Source organism: Cucurbita moschata, unplaced genomic scaffold, assembly GCF_002738365.1.
Source record: "Cucurbita moschata cultivar Rifu unplaced genomic scaffold, Cmos_1.0 Cmo_Scf00021, whole genome shotgun sequence".
Taxonomy (NCBI): domain Eukaryota; kingdom Viridiplantae; phylum Streptophyta; class Magnoliopsida; order Cucurbitales; family Cucurbitaceae; genus Cucurbita; species Cucurbita moschata.
Genome location: NW_019268537.1, coordinates 4278760 through 4303005, shown reverse-complemented (window position 1 = coordinate 4303005; position 24246 = coordinate 4278760). Strand labels below are relative to the sequence as shown.

At 35.8% G+C, this 24246-nt stretch overlaps 1 protein-coding gene across 1 annotated transcript; it reads right to left on the bottom strand.

Moving 5' to 3' along the window:
- Window positions 1-1502: 1502 nt before the first annotated feature.
- Window positions 1503-17947, bottom strand: LOC111458762 (SEC12-like protein 2). The gene is made up of 10 exons (XM_023101563.1): window positions 17572-17947; window positions 11863-11957; window positions 9150-9300; window positions 8491-8582; window positions 8262-8355; window positions 3886-3961; window positions 3687-3807; window positions 2837-2953; window positions 2681-2748; window positions 1503-1867 (listed from the first exon to the last, which is right to left on the bottom strand). The coding sequence occupies exons 1-10, from the start codon at window positions 17869-17871 to the stop codon at window positions 1758-1760; spliced, it is 1224 nt and encodes a 407-aa protein (XP_022957331.1). The 5' UTR covers window positions 17872-17947; the 3' UTR covers window positions 1503-1757.
- Between the last annotated feature and the right edge of the window lie 6299 nt (window positions 17948-24246).

Here is a 24246-nt window from a genome sequence, read left to right as displayed (position 1 = left end):
GTCACCAATTTAACCAATTCAATAATTTGGAGCAATTTTTAAGAAGTTCTTATTCGAGATCCAGACTTAAATTTTTATAGTGCAAATTAAACCATAAACTTTAAACATTGATACTGAATGTCGTGCTCTGAAATGAAAGACCAGTGTGGCTGGTTTAATTTAATTGGTCACCTTTTGTTCAAGTAGACCCATTTACTCTTTTGACTCAATTTAGACCATTTCTGACTCAATTTTTTTTATATGTTTTCTTTGGTTCTCTGGTATGAACTCGATTTCACTCCAGATATAGGTTAAAGAAAATAAACAACAACTACAGCTTTGATAGCATATAATTCGAGTGGAAAGAATTGACAGCTAGTCACATCCTCTATAGAACATTTTGAGACATTTTAGCTCTGATGAGTATATATATGATTTGGAAAATAGTCTGACAAAATTGCAATATTAAAGACCTAATTATACATGAAAGTAAGTAAAAAGCCGTTTAGAACGGGTATGGAGTAGCTACACGACTAACTTTAAGTATAAGAAACCGAGAGTAGGCTTATTGGTCTAAGTGGAGGAAAAAAAACAAAGGATTGAACTCAAAATATTTTCTGGAGATGTACATTTTCCTGGAGAGATAGATAAGATATCCCGACACAATGGCATCTTAATACCACCTGAAAAAGTAAAAAAAAGTTCCAAGAAATGAAAAAAAAAAAAAAAACATGGATGCAGCCATGGACAACATGCCCTAGATAAGCATAATCGTGACATCCAACATGCGGCCACATGCAACACGCTTTGGACAAGCATGACTGTGATATTTCCTACCCGTGCCCTGCACCAAGCTTATCGGTACATATCACAATGTATTGAGCAAATTAAAATTGATATAATCAATCCATATTGAACTAACCAATTGTTCTTCAATTTTGGTTGCACTCTTTTTTGTTACCAATACAGAGGGTTAAGGATGTAATGATATACTCTTTGAGAAGCAGATCTAATAGATGATTGCAATCTCACTACAATAAAAAGTAACAAAAGAAAATAGATGATAGAAGCAAGCAAACTACAACACTAGCAACTTCTACAAACTCTGAACATATTGCTGCCTGGATGCTTGAAGCTTCAAATAGACCTCTTTTCAAAGGTTTTTTTTTTAGTTTCTAAGAGTTCGATAATGTTTTAACTAGTTGAACCATAATGAAATTAACAAATAATTACGAGTCAAACTATTAAAAATTGAGCGTAATTGCCTTAATGGGAGTGCTATGCAAACCAGGGCAAAAGCTCATTTATTGTTCATTTTTGTACAAGCTTGAATCTAATTATAAATTGCCTATAAAGCTCTCGACCCTCCTGTAGTACTTAAAAGTGACAAATCAAATAGATACATAAGCTCATTCTACAATTGTATGTGGTTTGTATACTTGATACTTCACAATTAACCTTTCTGCAACTAAGGTCATTTTTCTCAACATTGTATCCAGCAATCACATTCACAGGAGGAATTGTCGAAAGCACTTTGTCCTTCTCATCTATTCTTCAATGTTAGAGAGGAAAAAAAAAAAAATAGAACAAACTTAAGAGGGTAGATCAAGAAAATTTCAATTTTGAACATCAACAAAAATGTGGAAATTTTACATATATGATCAGAGAACTAGGACACTGCTTATTTGAATTTGAATATAACAAATATGCTATGGGAGAGTCAAAACAGTTCCAATTAAGATTGATAGGCTTTGAGTTCCTCAACATTCCACCTTCATTTAACCACTGGAAAAGGTGGGAAGCTCAAACTTGTCAAATTTACCATTCTTGATTAAATATGCAGCAACGGCAATTAACAAAATGAATATGATGACCCACAAGTTCATTCCTGCAAGCAAATAAATGGTAATTTAGTGATACCCTCGAGCCTCCATTTCCTATTAGAATAGTAAAGTTTATTAACGCTCTTATGTAACAAGTCATTATACTACATGAATTAAATGTCAATTTTAGGTTAAAAGAAGATACATATGAAGTTCGGACCCTTCATACATACATCGTCTACGAATAAAAAAATTTCTAAGTTAATGTTAAAAAAATATACCAACATTAGAAAAAGCCTAAAACATCAAACATGATGGTCAAAATCAGTGTTAAAACTATGCGTTCACCAAATGCACAACACCTCAAGGTGGGCATAGGAACCAGAGGTAATCATTACTCAGATATAGTTAAGAAGAAATGTCCTTCACCAAATATAGACAAAGTGAGACAGTTCCACTAAGGAGCGGTGAAGGCATCTTAGCCATTTTTATTCTATCATTTTCAGTTTAATGAGAGAACATCGGTGAAAACATATATTTTCATGATTTTTTCTTTTTAAGTAAAATTTTCCTAAGTCTAGGCTACATCAAGCACATCGTATCTTTCACCATTAACCATGACCAAACAATAAACAACATAAAATCCTTCGATTAAAAGCCCAAAGTTATATCATGCTGTTTTCTATCAAAACTGGTAGCAGGCTTATGTATCATGTTGTTTTAAACATAAGCCTGCTACTAGAGATGGTGCAGTGTGCGTAGATATCATTCTATATCATGTTTCTATAGGTCAAGTGCAGTAAGGTGACAATTGACAACAGATGGCATGTGATGATAGACATTTGAGTTATCAGACCATAAAGCAAGGATACAAGTACCGTTTTTCTGCTCCTCCTCAATTACAGTCACCCTAACACTGGAATCCATTGATGCAGAAACCAAAGCCCTGGATTAAAAAAAAAAAAAACATCCTTCATAATCAATATTATTGCAGTGATATCTAATTATGTTAAACGGAGATGTTTGATTAAAACCTTGAATCATGGAAAAAGCTCATTGCAGTTACAAAACCAAGGTGTGCCTTCTTAACTATCTTTTGGACTCGCATGCCGGTTGAATTTATGATCAGAACATCTCCCTGAGTTGTACCACTACACCAATAATGAAGCAGAAATTGTTACGGAGTGTATTCAAACTACAACACCATACATATTCAAGAGTAGCCTAGCCAGCAAGGTAACAAAAAACAATGTTATTCGTTATTTGGGATAGAATAGTTACTAGTGAAGGCATAAGTTAAAAGGACTGTCATAATCATTCTTTTTGTTTCAACTTAATCTTATTTGCAAAATAACCTTTCGAAATTTTTAGTCCACATGGACAAACAGTAAAAGATAAATAACCTTGTCCGGAATTTTTCTGATAAAAACAAAAAAAGGTGAGATGAGATTTGACAGAAGAAAAAATAAGCCTAAGTTAGCATCAATCTATTAAAAGCCTAAGAGTATGAATCCACAAGTATAGGACTGATAGACTGAGAGGGGCATATGGAAAGGGAATAATGGTTGAAATGTTTAAGATATGTCATGCATGAAACAGAGTCTACAGTTTTCCCACTACCTAATAGGCCTTATTGCCTCAACAATTGGGTCTGATTAAAACCAATCTCACAGTGCACCCTAACGAAGACCTAAGCAAATCATGGGCAGCACAACATAGAGCGTCCCACAAGGTTAGAACACCTAGGTAGCTGGAATTTCACCTCCCATTTAATGGTATTTGACATTTCCTAAACATGGACATCATAATAGGAGGCATGACTGCAATGTTCAGGTATCAAAATAGCAGATAACTTGCATGAAAAAAAATCACTTATTTTAGTACCAGGCAAGGAGCTTCCCATTAGCTGAAACATTGAATGCAGTAATATTATCACGAGTTATGAGCTTTGAGGCTACCCTCCTCCAAGTGGTTGCATCCCAGGTTACAATGGCTCCACCTTTGCCTATTTAATAGAATCCTCACCAAGATTAGATAACAATAGAATTATAGGGCAAACATAAGTCGGAAGAAATCTCTTTACTAGTCACTGTAGCAGTGTATAAAACCATATTCCCGTTGTTGGCCAAAGAAAATCTGCATGAGACAAAAACCTCATCCTGCAAGAGAGAAAGCATCCTTGAAAATTCGATCATCTCTCAAAACTAAAGATACCAAAATAAAACTTTGTTTATAGCTAGCCAGAAAGTTCTTTTCACACCATAGAAAGGATTACCACAAAAACTGAATCAAGGATACCAAAAACATCATTTGACAAAACCATAGACCAAAAGCATCAAACATTGCCCAACACCATGAGGCAATAAGAGCACTAAGAAAAAAAATGACAAGGATGCTCTGAATTAGAAAAACACATTACACAACAATGAGAGAAGGTAAACTGAGGCATTCTCCTTTGAAATCGAATAGCTATGTCAATACCTCCAAGATTAAGCTCGCATAAAAAATAAATAAAAAAATCTAAAATCTTAGGATAGGCATCTTTTCAAACCATCAAATAAAGGTTGTTAGAACAATGATATGTAACAGAAACTAGCCACGTAAACAGGGTTAAAGAGACCAACGCCAAGAATCAAAAGTTATGTTATAAATGATAGTATTAAATCACCCATGGACCCAAAAGCTTAAGTTGTTGAGTTAAAGTAAATGTAATTATATTAATACTTTAACACTCCCCTACTTGAGGGCTTGAAAATTTGTATTTCTAACAAGCGGAAATCAATATTATTTAGGGCGAATATGAGATTACATTGGTTTGAACCCAAGACTTTCTAATTTGATATCATATTGATTTTCCAGGAAAATTTCAGAAAATAATTATTTCTCATTATAAAAGAATTACAAAGGTCTATCTTAAGTAGAAGAAAGACCTAATACATCAATCACACTTTAAATAAAAACTACCATCAAAATAAACCTACAGATTGAAAATGGGAGGAGACTGGCCCATACAATCACCACTAAATCATTAAGATTATGGTGAAACCCAAATCCCAAACTTCTTGTGAACTATTCCAAACTTGAGCAAGCATTACAATAATTCGAATAGGTCAAGTGGTTATTCGAAAAAGTCTTGGAAAATTGTAGCAATAATTCCACAAGTCAAACAAGAGTTATGCCAAAAGGATGAAACAAATAAACACCAAGGAGATTTGTATGGACCCTCGAGATGTGCTTTGGCAAAAGGAAATTAGCCTCTGAATGATAGTATTTATCAACAATGATGTTGGGTCAATGAGCATCTTGCTCATGCAAAAACAAATGAAGTTTAAGAACACCCTTCTTCTGAGATGCTGTCTAATCATCAATCACCTCATTTGCAATTGAAGAAGCATCCAAAATTTGTCTATTAGCCACAAAGGCCATTTGCTTTTCAATACTAAAAGGCAGGATATTCTTCAATCAATTAGATAAAACACTGGACTTAACTTAGGGACGAAAAATAGTAATACTGTATTTGTTCTTACCCATCTAAAACAAATACAAGGTCCTCATATATAGAAGACAGAACATGAACCAATAGGGAAAGTACAATATACAGTACAATATACACAAGTAATATTACAAAATATATAAAAGAAAATTCAACACTCTCCCTCCTGGTTTGTTGATATCTTCCATAGGCAACTTGTTTGATAAGTTTACCAAATTGTCTTTTTGAAAGACCTATAATTAACTTATCAACCTTTTTTTTTTTTTTTTCTTTTTCATTTTTTTGTTGACAAAAGATAAGATATGCATATTACACTTGCATTAATCTTCGGTTTTATGAAATAATGTCAACTTCAATATGCTTAGTTCTATCATGTAAGACTAAATTATCAGTTCTTGTTATCACAATTGACCTATATAGGTGTTTTGAGACAATTTCCAAGTATCCTGTTAATCCATATACCTTCGCAAATTACATGTACTAAGGCTCTAAAGTCAACTAGCACTACTTCTGACTACTATATTTTGTTTTTTACTCTGCCATGTACTAAATTTCCTCCAACAAACGAACAATAAGTAGATGTAAATCTTCTATCAGTAGTGCTTCCAACCTAATCTGCATTAATAAACACTTCAACTTGAAAATTGTCATGCTTCTGAAATAATATACCTATACCTGGAGTTTTTTCAAATATCTCAGAATTTTGTACACTACTTCAAAATGAATGGGTCCAGGTGAATGCATGAATTGACTCACCATACTTAATATAAATGTTATATATAGATGTATGAGATAAATTGATTAGTCTACCATAAGTCTTAGGTGTTTATCGTTGTTCTTTACTTCTTCAACTTCTACAAGTTCTGACTTCTAGACTCAGTTCATATGAGTTCCTGTTGTTTGACAACCGAAGTAAACATGTGTCTTGAACTAAGTCAATTACATATTTCTTTTGATAAACAAAAATACTTTTCTAAGATCTGGCAAACTCTCCCTAAAAAGAAATTCAAGACTTCCAAGTTTGTTCTTAAGATCAATTGATCCTTCATCTTTATCTATGAGAATAATATCATCAACATACACAACTAGAATAGTAGTTTTATTATTCCATATGATCGGTTGACTTTGAAGGTAGCCATAGCTAGTCTGATAAAGAATCAACCCAAGGGAAGGCTCTTATACCAAATGATACGGAATCACTACAAGGGAAGTAAGATTCAAATTACCTTGTTGATCGAATATCTCAAAGAAAGAACACTTGTTTGAGATTCGAATCACTCCACAAGCAAGATCGATCATATCTAGCTTGAATGATTCTAAACATGCAATATAAACTACATAGAATTGCAAAGGAAAGGTAAGGGAACTTAGCCCTAATGATAAAGATTCACTCCCGATTACCTTGTTGATCAAATATCTCAAGGCAAGAATATTTGTTTGAGATTCGAATCACTCCACAAGCAAGATCAATCATGTCTAGCTTGAATGATTCTACATGCAACCTAAACTACATTGAATTGCAAAGAAACTTAGCTATGGGCTAAAAGAAAGCACAAATACTCTTTTTACTAAGTCTCTTTACAAATATAATATACATGGCTTTATATAACCTCAAAATGAAAACTTTTAACCTTCCATGAGGCATTCCAAGAGTTGTAACTTTCATACTTTATGACCATAATTAGCCACTATGTATACCTTAGGGCCACAATTAGCGAAACACCATAACTCTAAATTACCATCCAACCAAAATTTGTAACCATCCAAGAATAAATGGAGCTTGAACAACATTTTCTTCACATCTTCCTTAAACTTTATCTTGTATGATTGATGTCATGGTTCATATCATAGTCACAACTTTCCCAAAGCATTCAAACCAAGCTCTTCAAGACCACTTGAGACCATATAAGGATATCTTTAATCGGCAAACTTTATAACTTTCAAGTTCAATATCAATCTTGGTGCTCGGCTATTCTTCTAAACTTTACTCATAAATACCTCTTCTTCTAAATCAGAGTAAAAAGAAATGTGAAATGTAAATATTTCCATAGTGGTTGAGGATGAGATGATATCTGGATGGAGTGGTGGTCAGGTTTTCAACGAGTGAAAAGCATAAGAAAAATGCTTAAAGAATAAATTCTAGATGTAACTTGGGAGTAAGAAGTGGGCCATGCTTCTCACTCTCTCATGGATTCCAGAGGTAGAACCAGATTCCATAATCAAGAAAATCAATTAATAAACAAATTATCACTTCTACCATGCATTCAGTCAGTATGAGGGTCTTGGTCGAGGTCGAAATCTAATTGGTCCCAAGGAAATACTCCATATCAAGCAGGAGATTTTGCTATTCAAAAAATAAAAATTACAGGAAAGGCATAAAGTAAAGAGAAGCCTCCAAAAGCACCCAACGCAATCACACATCAAGAAAGCCCCAAAAAGACCAAAAGAATTCCTGCCCACCCAATCCCCCTCAAAACACAACCTATAAGAAAAAAGTTGTTGAGGATAGCATGTCAAAAAGATTAAGAGACCTCAAAATTTTATAAAACATATGAGTTACTCTCGCATTGCCAAATGGTTTTGAGATGGAACCCTATGTTTATTTAATATGCTATCATAGCCCATGAAGCCTAAACGGGTATTTGGTCTCAAAAATATCAAGATGCGACCCAATAATGGGGCAGTCGAAGAAGCACCATCTTGAAAGGGTATGTTAAGGATCTCACATCAAAAAAATGAAGAGATCTCACTTTATAAGATACATGAGTTGCTCCTCCCACTACAAATTAGTTTTCAGATGGAACTTCATGTTTATCTAATAAAGGCAAATACAAGTACATGTCAGTCAATGACACCACACGAACCCAAATATCAAAGGGAATACAATAAAGAGCCTAACATAGATGCAAATGCCTCTACAACTAAAAGCAGAAGGCCTTCAAATAATAAAACAATTATTTACTCACATTTCCTTTTGGAAGAGCAGTTACTACAGTTGATGAAGTCACATCCCACACTCTACAAGGGCCACCTAAGGAGACCAGATACATGCCATCAGGACTGCAAAAGTAAAATGACACTATCACCAAAACTTCATCACACAAACGGAGTTTAGATAAACAAACAACATACACTTATCATATTATCAAACATATGCAGGATCTATCAAGAAAAAGAAACTATAACATTGCAGACCTGAAATCCAAGTCCTTCACAGTAGAATGGGCATTGGGTTCATTGAGAATAATGTCCAAGCTAGGCCACTTGAAGACCCTTAAATTTCCATCCTGTACTGCATTCAAATCAGAGAATAATAATGCAAGCTACTTCTAGATAAAAATCAAACAGCCTAAAGCATTTTAATACATGCATGCAATGTGTTAAATCACTTTTCAACCCAATAGCTCAAGTTGACGGGTTGCGGTAAATTTAATCATATCAATAATTTAGCACTCTCCCTCACGTGTGGGCTTCGAAATTTATAGAAAGTCCAACAAGTAAAAATCAATATTAATTGGAGAGAAAATGACATAAACTTTGAACACATGACATTCTACTCTAGTAACATTTTAAATAATCATTTAACCTAAAAACTTAAGGTATGGGTTACAGTAAAGTTAATGATATCAAAACTTCACCATAATAAAATGACAGAACAGAGTTGCAAGCAGCGAGCACTTGGAGAAATGCACAAGTTATTAACATTCTAGGTTTGTAATGATTGAATTTGTAAGCTCCTTTTGCCTCTTTGGAAGAATACCTTACCTCCCCCTCTCTCATATTTTAATTTGTGTGCAGTATAGAAAGTTGTTTCCTTCCCCAAAAAAAAATCAATCAAATAGAAACATTTCTACCTCGCCACCAGTGGCAAGCAATGAGCCCTCGTTGTTAAATTTCAAGGCTAACTGCAGTCCAACATCTTCCAACTGGCTGAGCACCTTCTGAGAGAGTTTTAGACCAAGTTTCTGGTCTCCATCGTCCTTTTTGATATCCAATTTAAACAAGCTGAATAAAGAGAGCAAAATATTAATTACAAATCGAAGCTTCTCAAGTTACACCATGATATAAAAGATGACTCAATCAAATTAACCACAGGATACGACTCCAACTTGCAGTTAAATATTATGAAACAGTAACTTCTCTTAAGAAAAACTTCAACTCTATTTTGGGATGATGAACAGGAAGATTAATTTCAAGACTGAAAGTACTGTACTCCAGTCTTATTTCATAATTGACAAATTGGAGGACCTTAACGTGAGAAATATGGATATAAAATACCAAATTGTTGCAACTTCTTAGTTTTTGTCAGATGTCATGAATGCCTGTCTGTTTTGTAGTTCAGGATAGAATTTTACTCATAATCAAAGAGGCTAAGCAAGGAAAAGGAAATGTTCAGGCAAGCAAATATATGCTCTCTACTCTCTCTCTTTCTCTTTCCTTCCTTCTCTTCTCCAATCCTACCTTTCATACATCTTCGCGTTCATCCGTTTTAGCCTTCTTATCAGTCAAAAATCAAGTTATGTTTAAGGAAATTTCAGAATATGAAGCCTTTTAACATAGGAAAGGACTTCTTTTCATCAATTCTTTAGGCTCTGATTTTTTAAAGATTGAAAACAAAATAGTTCTTGCCTTTTCTCCATTGTTGTTCATCATAAGAAATTCTTTGGTTCGAGGAAGCTTCAGTTGACCTTATGCAGTCTCTATTAACATCACACTTCTTTAGGCCTGTTAAGGGTGAGTTTGTAATTTGTCGGTTAAGTAAGAAGATGAATTGTTTTGGTTGGATTCTCAAGGTATTGTTATAAAACCTTCTGGTTGTAGATCAGTAGTTATGGTTCCAGCTAGTAACAACAAAAACAATTGGTTGGGTTTTAGGGAAATGATTTGTGATGGTTTTTTAAATCATTTGGATGGGTAAAACGATCAAAATGAAGTACATATGCTGAGTTGGTAAAAAGGAAGAATCATTCTGCTTTTTGTCAAGGAATTTTTGTCTTATTCTATGTCCCTAGATTTTTCAACTCAACGTCATTGGATTAAGAAAGAACAAGACTCTAGATATCAATTTAGAAAGACAAAAGTAATCTTTAAAAATTTAAGTGACTTATTTGTGTTTAACCAGTTGTTTGCCCATTATAAATGGAAGGATGTTAAGGAAACATTAGAAAAGCATCATCAGGGACGGTTGGTCATCAACCCGTTTATGGCCAATAAGGCAACGTTGAAAATGGAAGAAAATGTTATACAAAAGTATTGCGGTGGAAAATAGAGAATTCTTGGAAACTTCATCTAAAATTTGATAAATGGTTACAGGATAAGCACTCTCGTCTAGCATCCACAGTGATCAAAGATAAAGAGAAGAGGAGATTTTCTGGACAACGATTCTCATAATATTGAATTCCTTGCAAGTTTTCCTTTTCAATTAAGCTTTGTGGTTTACAAATGTGAGAAATTCCATCGTTAAATGACTTCCGACAAATGCTAAGAAGATCCACAAGGAATACTTTTAATGCTTCAATGAATATTTTGTCTTCGAGCATAGGTTTTCCCTTTGAAGTTTGTTTCCTGGTGAAGTGTTTTTGGTTTCAGCATCTTTTGATATTTCAGTTGCCTTCATAATTGGGGTTTATTGGTTGTCATTTTCTAAGAAGCTCTTTCACAAATAATTACAGAGGTTCAGCGGCCAACATTAATTTCACAATTTATGTCAAGATAGCTTTAACTTCTTCATTAGAATATTAGCTGAAGATGTTCGCCCGCGCTTTTACTCCAGGCTTTTTGGCTCTTGTCTTCTACCAATAAGTTATTTCGGCTTGCATTAATCATTACGGCTTCCTTATCGTTTCAAGGCAGCATTTAATGTAGTTTTTTCGTTGTTTCAAGGTAGCTCTTGGTTCATGATAGTACTAATTTTAACCCTAAACTCCTTGGAACTACCAAATTTCCTCTCGATTTATTCATTGATCATTTATTTTTCGAGAAAAATGAACCTTTTTTGAAAGTTTAAGAAGTGTTTTTTGGCATTTCTCCTAAATATATATTCAATTTGAAGATGTGTGAATTTTATCTTCCAAGGCTCACTTTGAGATTTATTTTCAACATTTCTTATGGAGTCAAATACCGCTATGTAGTGCTCATTTATCGGCTTGGATAGCTCATCTCAAAGAGGAATTCAAAAGAATTCGAAAGAAATTGTTGTGTTAAAAACAGTTCCTTGAAATGAAGACTGAAATTCTTCGCCAATACTTGATGGAGCTTTCAAAAGCCTATTTCAACTTCTAAGAGCAGTTCAATGTTAATTCTCTTGATTCAATTTGATGAATGAGTTCTTTGTCAAGTTTTTAAGTTTATCATCTGTTATGGGTTGCCGTTTCTTTGTATTTCTCTTTATTTTTCTTTTTCATTCTTTTTGGAGTTTGTACCCTTTGATCAATTGTCTCTCTTTTGTTTCATACATGCCTACTACAGTTATTAGTATATTGAGATTTAGACTGGTATCGAAGAAAGAACTAATAATCATCATCTTTGGTTCGTATTAATTTGTTCAGTTAACGGAAATAGTAGTACCTGCAACTTTTTGGAAAAGAACAAATAATTCCATCTCCAGCTGGATGAACAGCCATTCTGTAAGGCAAATCAGAACCAGTTCCATATTTTGCAACCTGGAAGGATAGATCACTAATGAATGCATACCAACAGAAAAAAAGGCAGCAGCAAAAAATGATAGCAAAAGATAGTACGGAAATAGAGCAAAAAGCTAGCAAATAAAAAGCATTCCACAGGATTCAAATAAATCTCATAAAATTACGATAACACAAATATCATAAAACGTTAATGAATGTGAACTACCATTGGGAGCAAAATAACAAACTAACTAAAGAGGGGATATGAGAACCACCACCACCACCCAACCCCCCACCCCACATTCGTGCAAATATCATTTTTATTATAAGAACTAGAATAAAAATAAATAAATAAAATAGGAAGAGAGAGAGAGAGAGATGGCCTAAGGGAGGCATGGAGGAAAGAGAGCCCGTCCTATAACTAACAAGGAAAATTCATATGAATATCATTAGAGGAGTAATTTGCAAATAAAGGAGAAAGTGAACAACAATGAGAAGACTTAATCTTGACTAAATCAAACCATTCCTACCAAGCTAAATGCTCATCATAAAAAATAAAAAATAAATCTTTTGATTTTGTTCAAACCAATCCTCAGAAATGATAACCTTGATGGCATTGACCCAAATCCTCCATGGTTTTAGTTAAAGCATGCTGCATTTGATGGTAATAGCCGATAGACAAATTGTCGATGCCATTCATTTGTTAAAGAAGGTATGTATGAAAGGAAGAATAGAAGGAACATATGTAGGAATTATCTTTAAATTAGATCTTGAGAAACCTTATAACGATGTAGACTGGCCATTTTTGCATGCTATTTTCTCTAAGAAAGGCCTCAGCAGGTGATAGAAAAAGCAAATTACCGAATGCATTCTTAATGAAAATTGTTCCAATTGACTTGTCCACTTTATTTTGTTGGAAGATTGCTCGATTCAGTTTCAACATAGAGGAAAAAAGTTAGTAGTTCTAGAATATTTTCACATAGGTAATTAAGTCGAGGTGTCATTCAAATTGGTCGATCTTTGAGAAAATGTTTGGGAGTGAAGGTTGTTAGTTGTGCTTTTTTCCTTTTTCTTTTTTTTCTTCTTTTCTTTTTTTTGAAAGGGAACACAGCTATTACTCATGTTCACGACTAGCCGACTAGCATTGAGGGGAACCCAAGCCTCATGTGCATTTTTTGCCCCAACTTTGTGGCTTCGTCGAACCTCATGCGAGGTTTGTCTTCGCCAACTAAACATCACTTGTGCGGAATCCAAGTTTGTTCGACCACACACGCCGCCTACGCATGCATGTTCAATCGTCTGTGAAACAATCAACTTGCCTCTGCACTAGTCCAAGTCATTCAGCTCGACCTTACCTCTACTCGGGGCCAAGGTCGCTCAATGCAACGTCGCATCTCATCTTGTCATCTTGGTTCCCAATCGACATGAACCATATGTCTTGACATCCTCCCAAGTCACGGGGTGTCGTCAGCCATCGCAACTCACTCAGTCATGCAATCAAGAACAGGCCCACGTGTCGTTCATAACATCGGGACATCCCGAACATCCATCCATCTGGGTTCAATCGAGGCGTTGGCCCTCCCGTGCCCATGTCATGTCATTTACAAACACCATACTGGATAGCTGGTGCATAATTCAACCTCTGATACATGGGCTGGGGCGCAATACCAAACCTGTGTTGCCCGGTACTATCCTTGAAAAACCCATTTCAAATGAAGTCATCTGAGACACTCGTCTCGCAACGCTCGCCCTCACTATGACACACGTATGTGCCACAGGGTAGTTCGCTTAAGCCATACGGCCCAGGCGTGGTGGAGAGTTGACACTATGCCTCCCCCTATAGTACATTTTGAGGCATGTCCAATCCTTCTCGAGTAGACGTCATTTTGGCGAGCAAACATACAACCCTATGCATAGTCCGTCGAGTATCCGATTGACACTAAATTTAGTGAGATTTCATCTTTCGTATAGACAGACTTCATTCCAAAGCCGCATGCCAAAACTCATTGAAACCCCGACTTTTGAGATTATGGCCCAGGGCTCTACCCAGCCCTCTTCGAGCTTGTCTTCAACACTCGTGTTGCCTCGTTATCTCAAACCTTGTGTATGTCTCGACTTAGCTTGAATGCACATTTTTTGGTGTGTTGGATGATGCACCATCCTCATCGGGCGCATTATGGCATTTCTCAATCTTGGCCCTCATGTGACCAGATGGGTGCCACTTGAGGGTAGCCATTTGTCTGTCTTGCGTGTGAGGGTCACAACCTGCTTTCTCTAGTGAGGTTGTGACACTAGTCTGGGAATAGCCTTTAAAATGCCTCTGCTAGGTGGTAATTTGAAGATTAGGGATTCAACAATCCTGTGGAGAAGGTGATGAAGGAGTTCCAACAAATGGAAGAAGGATTGCCTTCCCAAGGAAGAGACCGACTTCTATGGTGCAAGCAATGTTTGAGAACGTTCCCTACCTTTTCCTTTCTATCTTTCAGTAAGGTGGCAAAGGTGTAAGGAGGTCAAAATTTATTTTATTTTAGAAGAGAGAAAATAATTCATTAATTAAATGAAATATAGAGAATTAGTAGACTTCCAACCACTAAAAGGATATTACAAGAGACAGCTTTCCAATTGGGAACTAAAGAAGTAAGACCATAAGCACCAAAAGGGTGTTTACATTTACACTAATAAAAAGCATGAAACAAAATTTAATCCATAAAGCTACCAAAGGTTGAGTAGGAGTCCATGAATATTCTTCCATTTTGCAAGCCATAAAATCTTCTTAACACCACAAAGGTGACCACAAAAGAAGATGTAAAAATATCATAAATCATGCCAGGAAAAAACATGTACCAACCAAAGGCTTCTAACATAATGAGACAACAACTATGAACAAGGACAATAGGCAAATAAATGACAAGGATGTTCTGCATTTGAGAGCACACAACATACCATGAATGGGGATCATAGAAATGAGATAATCTTCCTAGAATTTGATTAGATGTATGTACACTATGGCTAAGATCGCTAGAAAACCTTAATTTTCTTCACATAAGCATCCCTTCAAATCATTGAGTAAAGATTGTTTCTCATCGGACCCATAGAATGAATTAAATCCTTCAATAGAAAACAAACAGTGATGGAGGTAGGAATTATCACAGATTTTTTAAGAAACAGAATTTCATTGATTGAATGAAAGTTACACAAGAGGACAACCCTCCAACCACCAGAGTGGATTACAAAAAATGTCTCCACCGATAAATAAGACCTTTGTACGTTTGCACAAACTAAAAGAAGTAAAGTGCAGAGTTTAAGAAGTAGTCAAAGAACTTAGCTTTGTCACTAAAATGCGGTTGTTTCTTTCCTCGTCCAGCAGAATGTTCTGGCCATAGAGAGCCAAACAATCTTCTCTTGGGCCTTGAAAGGATGTCTCAGAAGTAAGTAAGTGAGGAAGTCATGAATCTTGATGGGCAGCACTGCAGACCAACCGAAGGCTTCCAAAATGGATGATAAAAGTGTGTGGCAAAGGAACATGCAATGAAGAGATGCCTTCAACATTAAGATGCTTCCATACACATGATACGGCAGGAAGGAGATAAAGCATGATGAGGGAGATTCCTTCGCAAACATTAATGTTTGGTGACTGAGCTCTCATAAGATAATTTCTATTCCTCCGGGAAATGTCCCCTCATTAATACAGAGGATTGTTTTTCTTTGTTGTGGCTGTTTTGCAAGAACAGATTAAAAGACTTAACCATGAAAGTTGAGGAGGTTTCTTACAACCAACGCCATCTGTCACTTTCTTCCTTTAGGTCCAATGCGCAAATGAGATTGGAGTAGGAGGCCCATCAAGTGATAGGTTCCTTTGAAAATCAAAAGCCCGATCTCCGAATTCCAACAATCTGAGATAGTGGCTTTGGGTTTGTTTGCAAGTCGGTATATTATAAGAGATTTCAAAGTTATGACAGATTTTTTATCCGGAGGTGCTGAGATGGAGGGCGAGTTCTCCTTAAATGGAGCATTATGTCCATGCCTAGGGAGTTAGGTAGCCTTGGGTTAGGCAGTACTGGGAGGAACAAGGCTCCATTGACTATATGGTGGAGAATTTTATTGAAGATGAAAGAATTTGGCATAAGATCATCATGAGCTTGGTAAAAACTCTCAACTGAACTATGAGATGATATTTCCAAGGGTCTTTGATGGCTGTGGTTAATAAATGCAAACCTATAAAACAATGTACATTTAAAATGGTTCTTAAGGTTTACTTAGTTGCTCCATGGAGATTGGTTAAATTAATCTCGATAATATCAAATTGAACCTCAAACACTTACACATACATAGTTGAACTTGCACACTCCACAGCTAACTTAAACATAACAAGAGACCATATATAGCCATATGGGGATGCTTTCTCTTAAGCTTATCACAAGTATTAATACCTCCCTGTAAAGGATTCCACACAGAAATAATTTTCTCATGACATTTGGTTCCATACATCTTCATAAGTTTTAGGAACAGATTCAAGGTTTTCCATGATATCAACAAAAAGGGATTGCAAGTAAACAACCAAGAATTCTCCAGCTGCACACGGTAGTTTTCTTTTTCNTTTTTTTCTTTCTTTTTTTTTTTTTTTTTTTTTTTTTTTTTTTTTTTCTGATGAGAAACAAATTTTGTTGATGTATTAACTAGTCTCCTACATGTCTAAGTGAAAATTCTCAATCATACTGGATATGAAGCCGTCTACGAAATTCTCAACCAGATATGTCTTCTATAAAGGGCACATAAATTGAAACACAGATTCTAGCAGGAACAAAAAATGAGTTGTTTACACTCCCAAGTCAGAGAATATTATATATTACATGAAAGAAATGATGTTGGTATGAACTATTGAGCAATTTCAATCTGTCACAAGGCGTTTCCTATAGAAGATTGAACATAAATCTCCTCAATGATCCTTGGTCATCCCTTCAATGATAAATTCAAGATACTTTTAATGCTTGTTTGGCTATTTCACAGGAGTGTCTGTTAGAGAGGAATAGTTTTCAATAGGATCAGGGATGTACAGGCCTTTGTTAAATCGTAAATGTAACAAAGAATTTATTTGTTCTGTTGCTTCTTCTTGATGTACTGAGACCAATTTCAAATTGGAGAGAATATTGGTCATCGACTTGGGCTAGGCTAGGAAGATGTTTTATCTTCATATGTGGCAACACTAATCATTTTTCTATTATAAAATTCACATTTCCAAGATTAAAGAAAACGAAAACATCAAAATGTACTGTAAAAACATCGGGTCAACCAAAACTGCAGGAGAGTAAAGGACAATTATGCCATCGAATCATATCGAGATTTGAGGAGGCAAAATCAATGTAAGCAAGCAACGTCTTAGATTTTCAAATATTTACATAATGCAAACTTCGATATATTGGTGAAAAGAAATCACCAAAAAGAAAAACCAAACAAACAGAATCGTAATTTAAAGACAGTAGCATATAGCACCTAGTCAGCAAGAGAATCAACAATCGAAGAAAAATCATAATCTGCCCATTTCTGCTTCACTCAATAACATAGACGAAATAAATAACGCCAAGCATTTACCGGTAAAGGAAAACTCGAACACGAAAAATAATCACCGAAGAACAGAGAGAGAGAGAGAGTTTACAGGTTGATCAGAAAGCGAGCGGGATTCAAAATCGAAATGAGCTAGTATAAGGGCATTGGAAATTCCACTCCGACCTTCTCCGCCACCGCCAGCGGCAGCTACGTAGTAACTAACTGCGGTGGTGGGATGAGATGGAAGTGTTTCGTCCTCGGCGGAAACGTCGCCATCACCGGATTGATCTCGATCAATTTCAGATTCTGGAGATTCTTTCTCGGATTTGAGAGAAATGGAAGGCACCCAAGCGGCTGCGTAGAAAGGGACGCCATACTTGCGAGAATTGGAAGACTCGGGAGCTTCCATTTGGGTTGGGGGGTTTCTCGTTGTGTTTGAGTGTCTGGTTTTGGTGCAAATTAAGCGAGAATATAGTCTCCTTGGGGCCTTTTCTCGCTTCTTTCGTTTTGTTTTATGTAACTCTCCTCTCTCTCATTTCACACCTCCTCTCTCCTTAGACTCAAAAATTTTAAGTCAAAATATATTTTTAATCCATGAGCCTCGAGTTCGATAGGCCCGACAGGGGTTGAATTTGGAAAATCTTTAAGGCCGATCCAAATTTCAAGTTGATTAGGTTGGTGGCCCGAACAACTCAAATAGTGTTCACAACCAAACTCGAAAATATAGAGCCCGGTTGAGTTGTTGGGTTATTTTTATTAGTTATTCAAAAAAAAATTCATAAATCTCAAATATCAAACCGTCACAAATCACAATGCACCACTAATATTTGTTACAAACATTAAATATTTTTAATACTCATGACTCTATCTATTTAGTGACCCAGATCCACGGCTAGCAGATATTGTCCTCTTTGGGCTTTCCCTTTCACAATCCACCCCCCTTCGGGGTCCAGCGTCCTCGCTGGCACTCTTTCCTTCCTCTAATCAATGTGAGACCGTCCCCAAATCCAACCCCCTTTGAGGCTCAGCATCCTTACTGGCACACCGCCTCGTGTCTACCCCCCTTCGGGGAACAGTGAGAAGGCTGGCACATCGTCCGGTGTCTGGCTCTGATATCATTTGTAACTACCCAGATCCACCTCTGATACCATTTGTAACAACCCAGATCCTCTAATCAATGTGAGACCGTCCCCAAATCCAACCCCCTTTGAGGCTCAGCATCCTTACTGGCACACCGCCTCGTGTCTACCCCCCTTCGGGGAACAGTGAGAAGGCTGGCACATCGTCCGGTGTCTGGCTCTGATATCATTTGTAACTACCCAGATCCACCTCTGATACCATTTGTAACAACCCAGATCCACCGCTAGCAGATATTGTCCTATTTAAGCTTTCCCTTGCGGGCTTCCCCTCAAGACATCTGCTAGGGGAAGGTTTCCACACCCTTATAAAGGGTGATTTGTTCTCCTCTCCAACCAATGTGGGACATCACAGTCAGGAACTTCTCAAAAGTTGTTGACTTATGTCGTAGGAAGTAGATACAGTTCATGCTTCTGTACTCATCAATAAATATTAAAAAATAAACACTCTCACTCAAAAAAAAATTTACTTTGCATTGCCCACATAAATCACACATACAAATGAGTTCGAGACAATTTGAAGCTATTTTAGCTTTTCCAATAGGGAAGGACTCCCGGTTTCCATGTCATATATTCACCCTTCACATAAACTAATTGAATCAATTTTTGATAACCCAAAAATCATACATTTTTCATCGAGGAACTTCAGACCCTTCATGTGAAGATGTGTATATCTCAAATGTCGTGTAGAGTATCTTTTGCAAAACTTTTTGGCCTGCATGTGTTGTCATCAAATAGAACCAAATATACTTCCGTCAGCAATTTTTCAATAATTAATAAATTGTACTATTAATCAAGTATAAATTAAACACTATTCGACATTTTTACCTACCATATCTCGTTTCAACTTTCACAGTGTCTTTTCCTTCAACTTGCATCTCTATTGTATTGTCAAGTAGTACCTTGACTCTTTGCATCTCATCAAGCTCCTGAAATAAAGAGTTGGTGTCTGTCATATGGTTCGAGCATCCACTATCAATAACCATAAATCACTTTGTTTCGGCTTAGTATCAATACAAGTCATAAAAAGCCTTTCTTCTTCTTCTTCGTTTTCAGAGATTACTAATAGATCCTTAAGTTCTTCGGTAGCAACAACCACATGGTCAAACTTTAGAGTTAAATTTCTCAACACCTTTGCAACAATTGTCTCATCCGAAATTTGCTCCACAGGCACACATTTGGCTGACTATTGCCATTACTTTTGACAAAAAATAAGGAATCGATTTATCGTTAGTCATTAACAAAGTTTCAAAATCACGTCTTAGAATTGACCATACTTATTTTGATGTAGTTGTTATTGCAATTTGTGAGAAGATAGCCTCATGAATTGCTTGTTGAATAATAAACAAAGCATTGACATCCTTCTTTTGGGTTTCTCTCGATCTTTTCTTTTCTTCTGCTAGGGTTCTAGTACATTAAAAAAAAAAAAAATCTCATTCTCGTGCTTTCCTTTAGTACCCAAAATAAGTATTCACTCACCATCATGGACAAAAAATGGCTCTGATATCAAATTTGTCCGAAAATAATATTAAAAAGAGACCTTAGAAGACAAAATAATTTGTCGGAAAATTTCTCGAGCCATTGAGCAAAAATAAATTCATAAATTTTCGAAAACTACTAATAACTTTCTCAAAACTCTATCAAACTTTGAATCACATCTCAACATTCACGTGCTTGTTGCTTTTCACTTATACTTCTGAGCATTCTTGAGGCGACAACGAGTCCATGACATCTTCAAATAATGATGACGGTGCTTGGACGTGTCACAACGAAGGTGAGATGAATGACAAATTTGATCCGAAAAGGGTAAAAATTTAAATAACAAGTGATATGAACCACGACCAAGGAATTTCCATACCTCAAGGTCCAGTTACAAGGACGAGAGCCAAGAAGCTATAACAAACCTTATACAATTATATTCAAGCTATGGTGAGCTCATCAAAGGAAATTCTAGAAGACGTTGGAGACCTCCCTTATATGTTATGCAAAGTTGAGCTTCAAGGAAGAGATGAATTAAATGCACTTTAAGTTGCATTTAATGAACTTCGCTGAATTTATCAAATAGTACAAGGATGACTAATAAGCACATTTTATTATTTGTATTATTTAATTATAGTTTAATTATTTGTTGTCATATTTAAGCTAATTTTAAATATAGGAGTTAAGGTTATATTGTAACCCACATGGGTTACTATATTCCACCATTAACTAACCATTTTAATTTGGAGGTTATGGGTATTTCTCATTTACTAGCCCATTTAATTTTGGAGTTATGTATACATAGGTTAAGGTTTGTAAAGGCTGTATAAAACCTTCTTTTCTTTGATTAGACATCAAATTTTGGAATTAAGAATATAATTTCTATTTTAGCTTTGTTGAGAGCTAAACTTTGTTTGCAAATTCTTGTGTTTAGAATTTGCATGTAGAGTCATTCAAGTGGTATTGATCAAACCTCTTGTGGAGTGATTCGAATCACGAGTTTAGAAACGAGTTTTCTTTACTCTTGATCTTGATCATCAAGGTAGTCCGTTCCATACTTTCCCTTAGGCTGATTTCCATATCATTTTGGCATCAGAGCTTTAGGCTCAAGATCGGATATATGTTTCATTGCGCTTATCTCTTTTAATTCTCTTATTATTTTTTTCCCTCAGTTTGTGTAGAAGGTTCGGTTCATATTCTATCACAAAAATATATAACAAAATATATATATATATATATATATACATACATTTTTTTATGTTCTTTAAAGTGTTAGATCTGGATCTTATCAACACTTTATTCTTCTTTAAGATCTTCTAAATCAATTTTCTTGTTGGTAAATTGATTAGATTTTGCCAATAAATAAAAAAACCATTGAAAGAAAGAAAGCATATTGATGTTAAGTGTCTTTCTTTTTTCCTCTTAATTATTATATGTAACTCTCATATGTTACTACGTCTAAATTAGTCCTAAATCATTTTCTTTCTTTAATTCGTTTCTTTGTCGTTATTCGGATTGCTCCTTCAATACCCTTGTTTATGTGTTGAGTGTGCTGTCTATTCACTTTGAATTGCACTTAGCTCTATAACATAGCTTGTCTCACATCCCAATTTGTTTTTTTTGGAGTGTGATTTGTGTGTGCTCAATTGTGAGGGTGAGTTTGTAAGGGAGTGACACATTGATTCGAGTGTTGAGTGCTAAACACGAGTGAACTACATTTACGAGTGAATACACGTGAGGGAGCGCTTGTGAGGTCCTTTTTTTTTTCTTTTACCTTTCTTTTGTAGCATGGAAAATCCAGACGACAATACTAACATTACTGATGCACGATTGAGAGAAGCACAACAACGAACCATGGAAAGACTAATTCGAGGAATAGAAGAGTTGACTGATCGAATAGGAAGATTGGAGATTCAAAATCAAGCACGACAGAGGATTCCACAACCGACGCCCTCAACCGATACATATGAGGGCGACAATTTTGATCACCACGAGGATAATCCATATGCGGTTGGTCATGGCTTGATGCGAGGGAGAGACCATGGAAGAAGGTATCATAATTTACAACAACGAGTTCCTTATGATGATAGAATTGATCGTAACGTGGGCAGCATCAAATTAAAACTTCCCAAGTTTTATGGCAAAACCGATAGGAGTACCTTCAATGGGAGAAAACGGTGGAGTCGGTTTCAACTGTCATAATTTTAGTGATGAAAAGAAGGTAATGTTATGCATTGCTCAATTCAAACAATATGCTCAAATTTGGTGGGATAAATTGATGTCAAGTAGGAGAAGAAATCTTGAAGCACCAATTGATTCATGGGTCGAGTTCAAAGAGTCCATGAGGAAGCGTTTTGTTCCACAATATTTTCAACCGGACATGGCACAAAAGCTTCAAGCATTGAAACAAGGACGCAAATCTGTGGAGGATTATTACAAGGAGATGAATACATTGATGGATCGACTTGATCTCGATGAGGACATGGAGACTCTCATGGCGCGGTTTCTTAATGGGTTAAACACAGAGATTGCAGACAAGACTGATTTACAGCCTTATTCTAATATTGAGGAGTTGTTGCACATTGCGATTAAGATCGAGAGGCAAATCCAAAGAAGGTCTCAACGATATTCTTCTAAAACTTTTCCCAATTCTACCTAGGATAGTAAGAACATTGATTATAAGCATAGAAATGTTGAGATATATTATTTATGGAATATATCCTAGATATTATATATTAATATTCTTCAATTTATGATTAGATTTATAGTATATTTTATTTTATTCTAGTATTTAATTATTTTATATTTTTCTCATTTGTACTAGCTTATATCCTATTTAAAGGATATCAATATCAATGATAATACACACCTTCCCAATTCTATTTTCTATCTCATTCTTAACAAGAAATCCAGAGATTAATGAGAAGCCTCAAGCTAAATTTGAGAAAGGGGAGAGTTCTAGAACAGGGAAAGAAAAAGTAGAAAGTCTAATGTTCGAAATAGGGATTTAAAGTGTTGGAGATGTCAAGGGGTAGGACACTATAGTAGAGATTGCCCAAATGCAAGAATTATGACCATCAAGGAGGGAGAAATTGTTACGGATGACGAGGCACATGACGACATAAATGAGGAAACTGATGAGAGTGAGGAGTTTAGCCAAGAGGACCCTACACATATATCTTTGGTTACTCGACGAGCTCTAAACACCCACATTAAGGAGGACGGCCTAGACCAAAGTGAGAACTTGTTTCAAACTCGTTGTCTTGTTCAATCTGTACCTTGTAGTGTTGTCATTGATAGCGGTAGTTGCACCAATGTTGTGAGTTCCATTCTGGTCAAAAGACTTAATTTAAAGACACAACCACATCTAAGACCCTACAAGCTTCAATGGTTGAATGATTGTGGGGGAAGTACGGGTAACTCAACAAACTCTTGTTTCATTTACTATTGGAAAATATGTTGATGATGTTTTATGTGATGTTGTATCCATGCATGTTGGAGATTTACTACTGGGGAGGTCATGACAATTTGATCGTCGGGTAATGTATGATGTGTATGCAAATCGATACTCTTTCACTCACAATGGTAGAAAAACTACTCTTGTTCCATTGTCTCCAAAAGATGTATTTATTGATCATTGCAAACTTGAAAAGAAAAGGCAAGAGGCTGACGCAAAAGAAGAGATTGAAAAAGAATCAAGTGAAAAAATGAGCTTGAGTGAAAAGCAAGAGAGTAACACTCAGCCTAGAGAAAAAAAAGAGAGAAAAGCCTAATCAGTAAGCTTGTATGTTAGATCAAGTGAGGCTAGGAATGTTTTGCTCTCTAACTAGACTATTCTTGTACTTATGTGCAAGGGGTCTTGTTACTTTACTAACATGCTTGACCCTTCTTTGCCTAGTGATTTTGTTGTGCTTTTGCAAGAGTTTGAAGATTTATTTTCTGAGGAGATGCCTAGTAGTTTGCCACCACTCAGAGGGATTGAACACAAGATTGACTTCATTCCTGGCGCGCTCATTCCAAACCGACCAGCATATAGGACTAATCCAAAGGAAGCTGAAGAGATACAAAGGTAAGTAAGTGAACTCCTTGCTAAAGGGTATGTACGTGAAAGTTTGAGTCCTTGTTCTGTTCCAGTTATTCTTGTACCTAAGAAAGATGGAGCCCTAAAC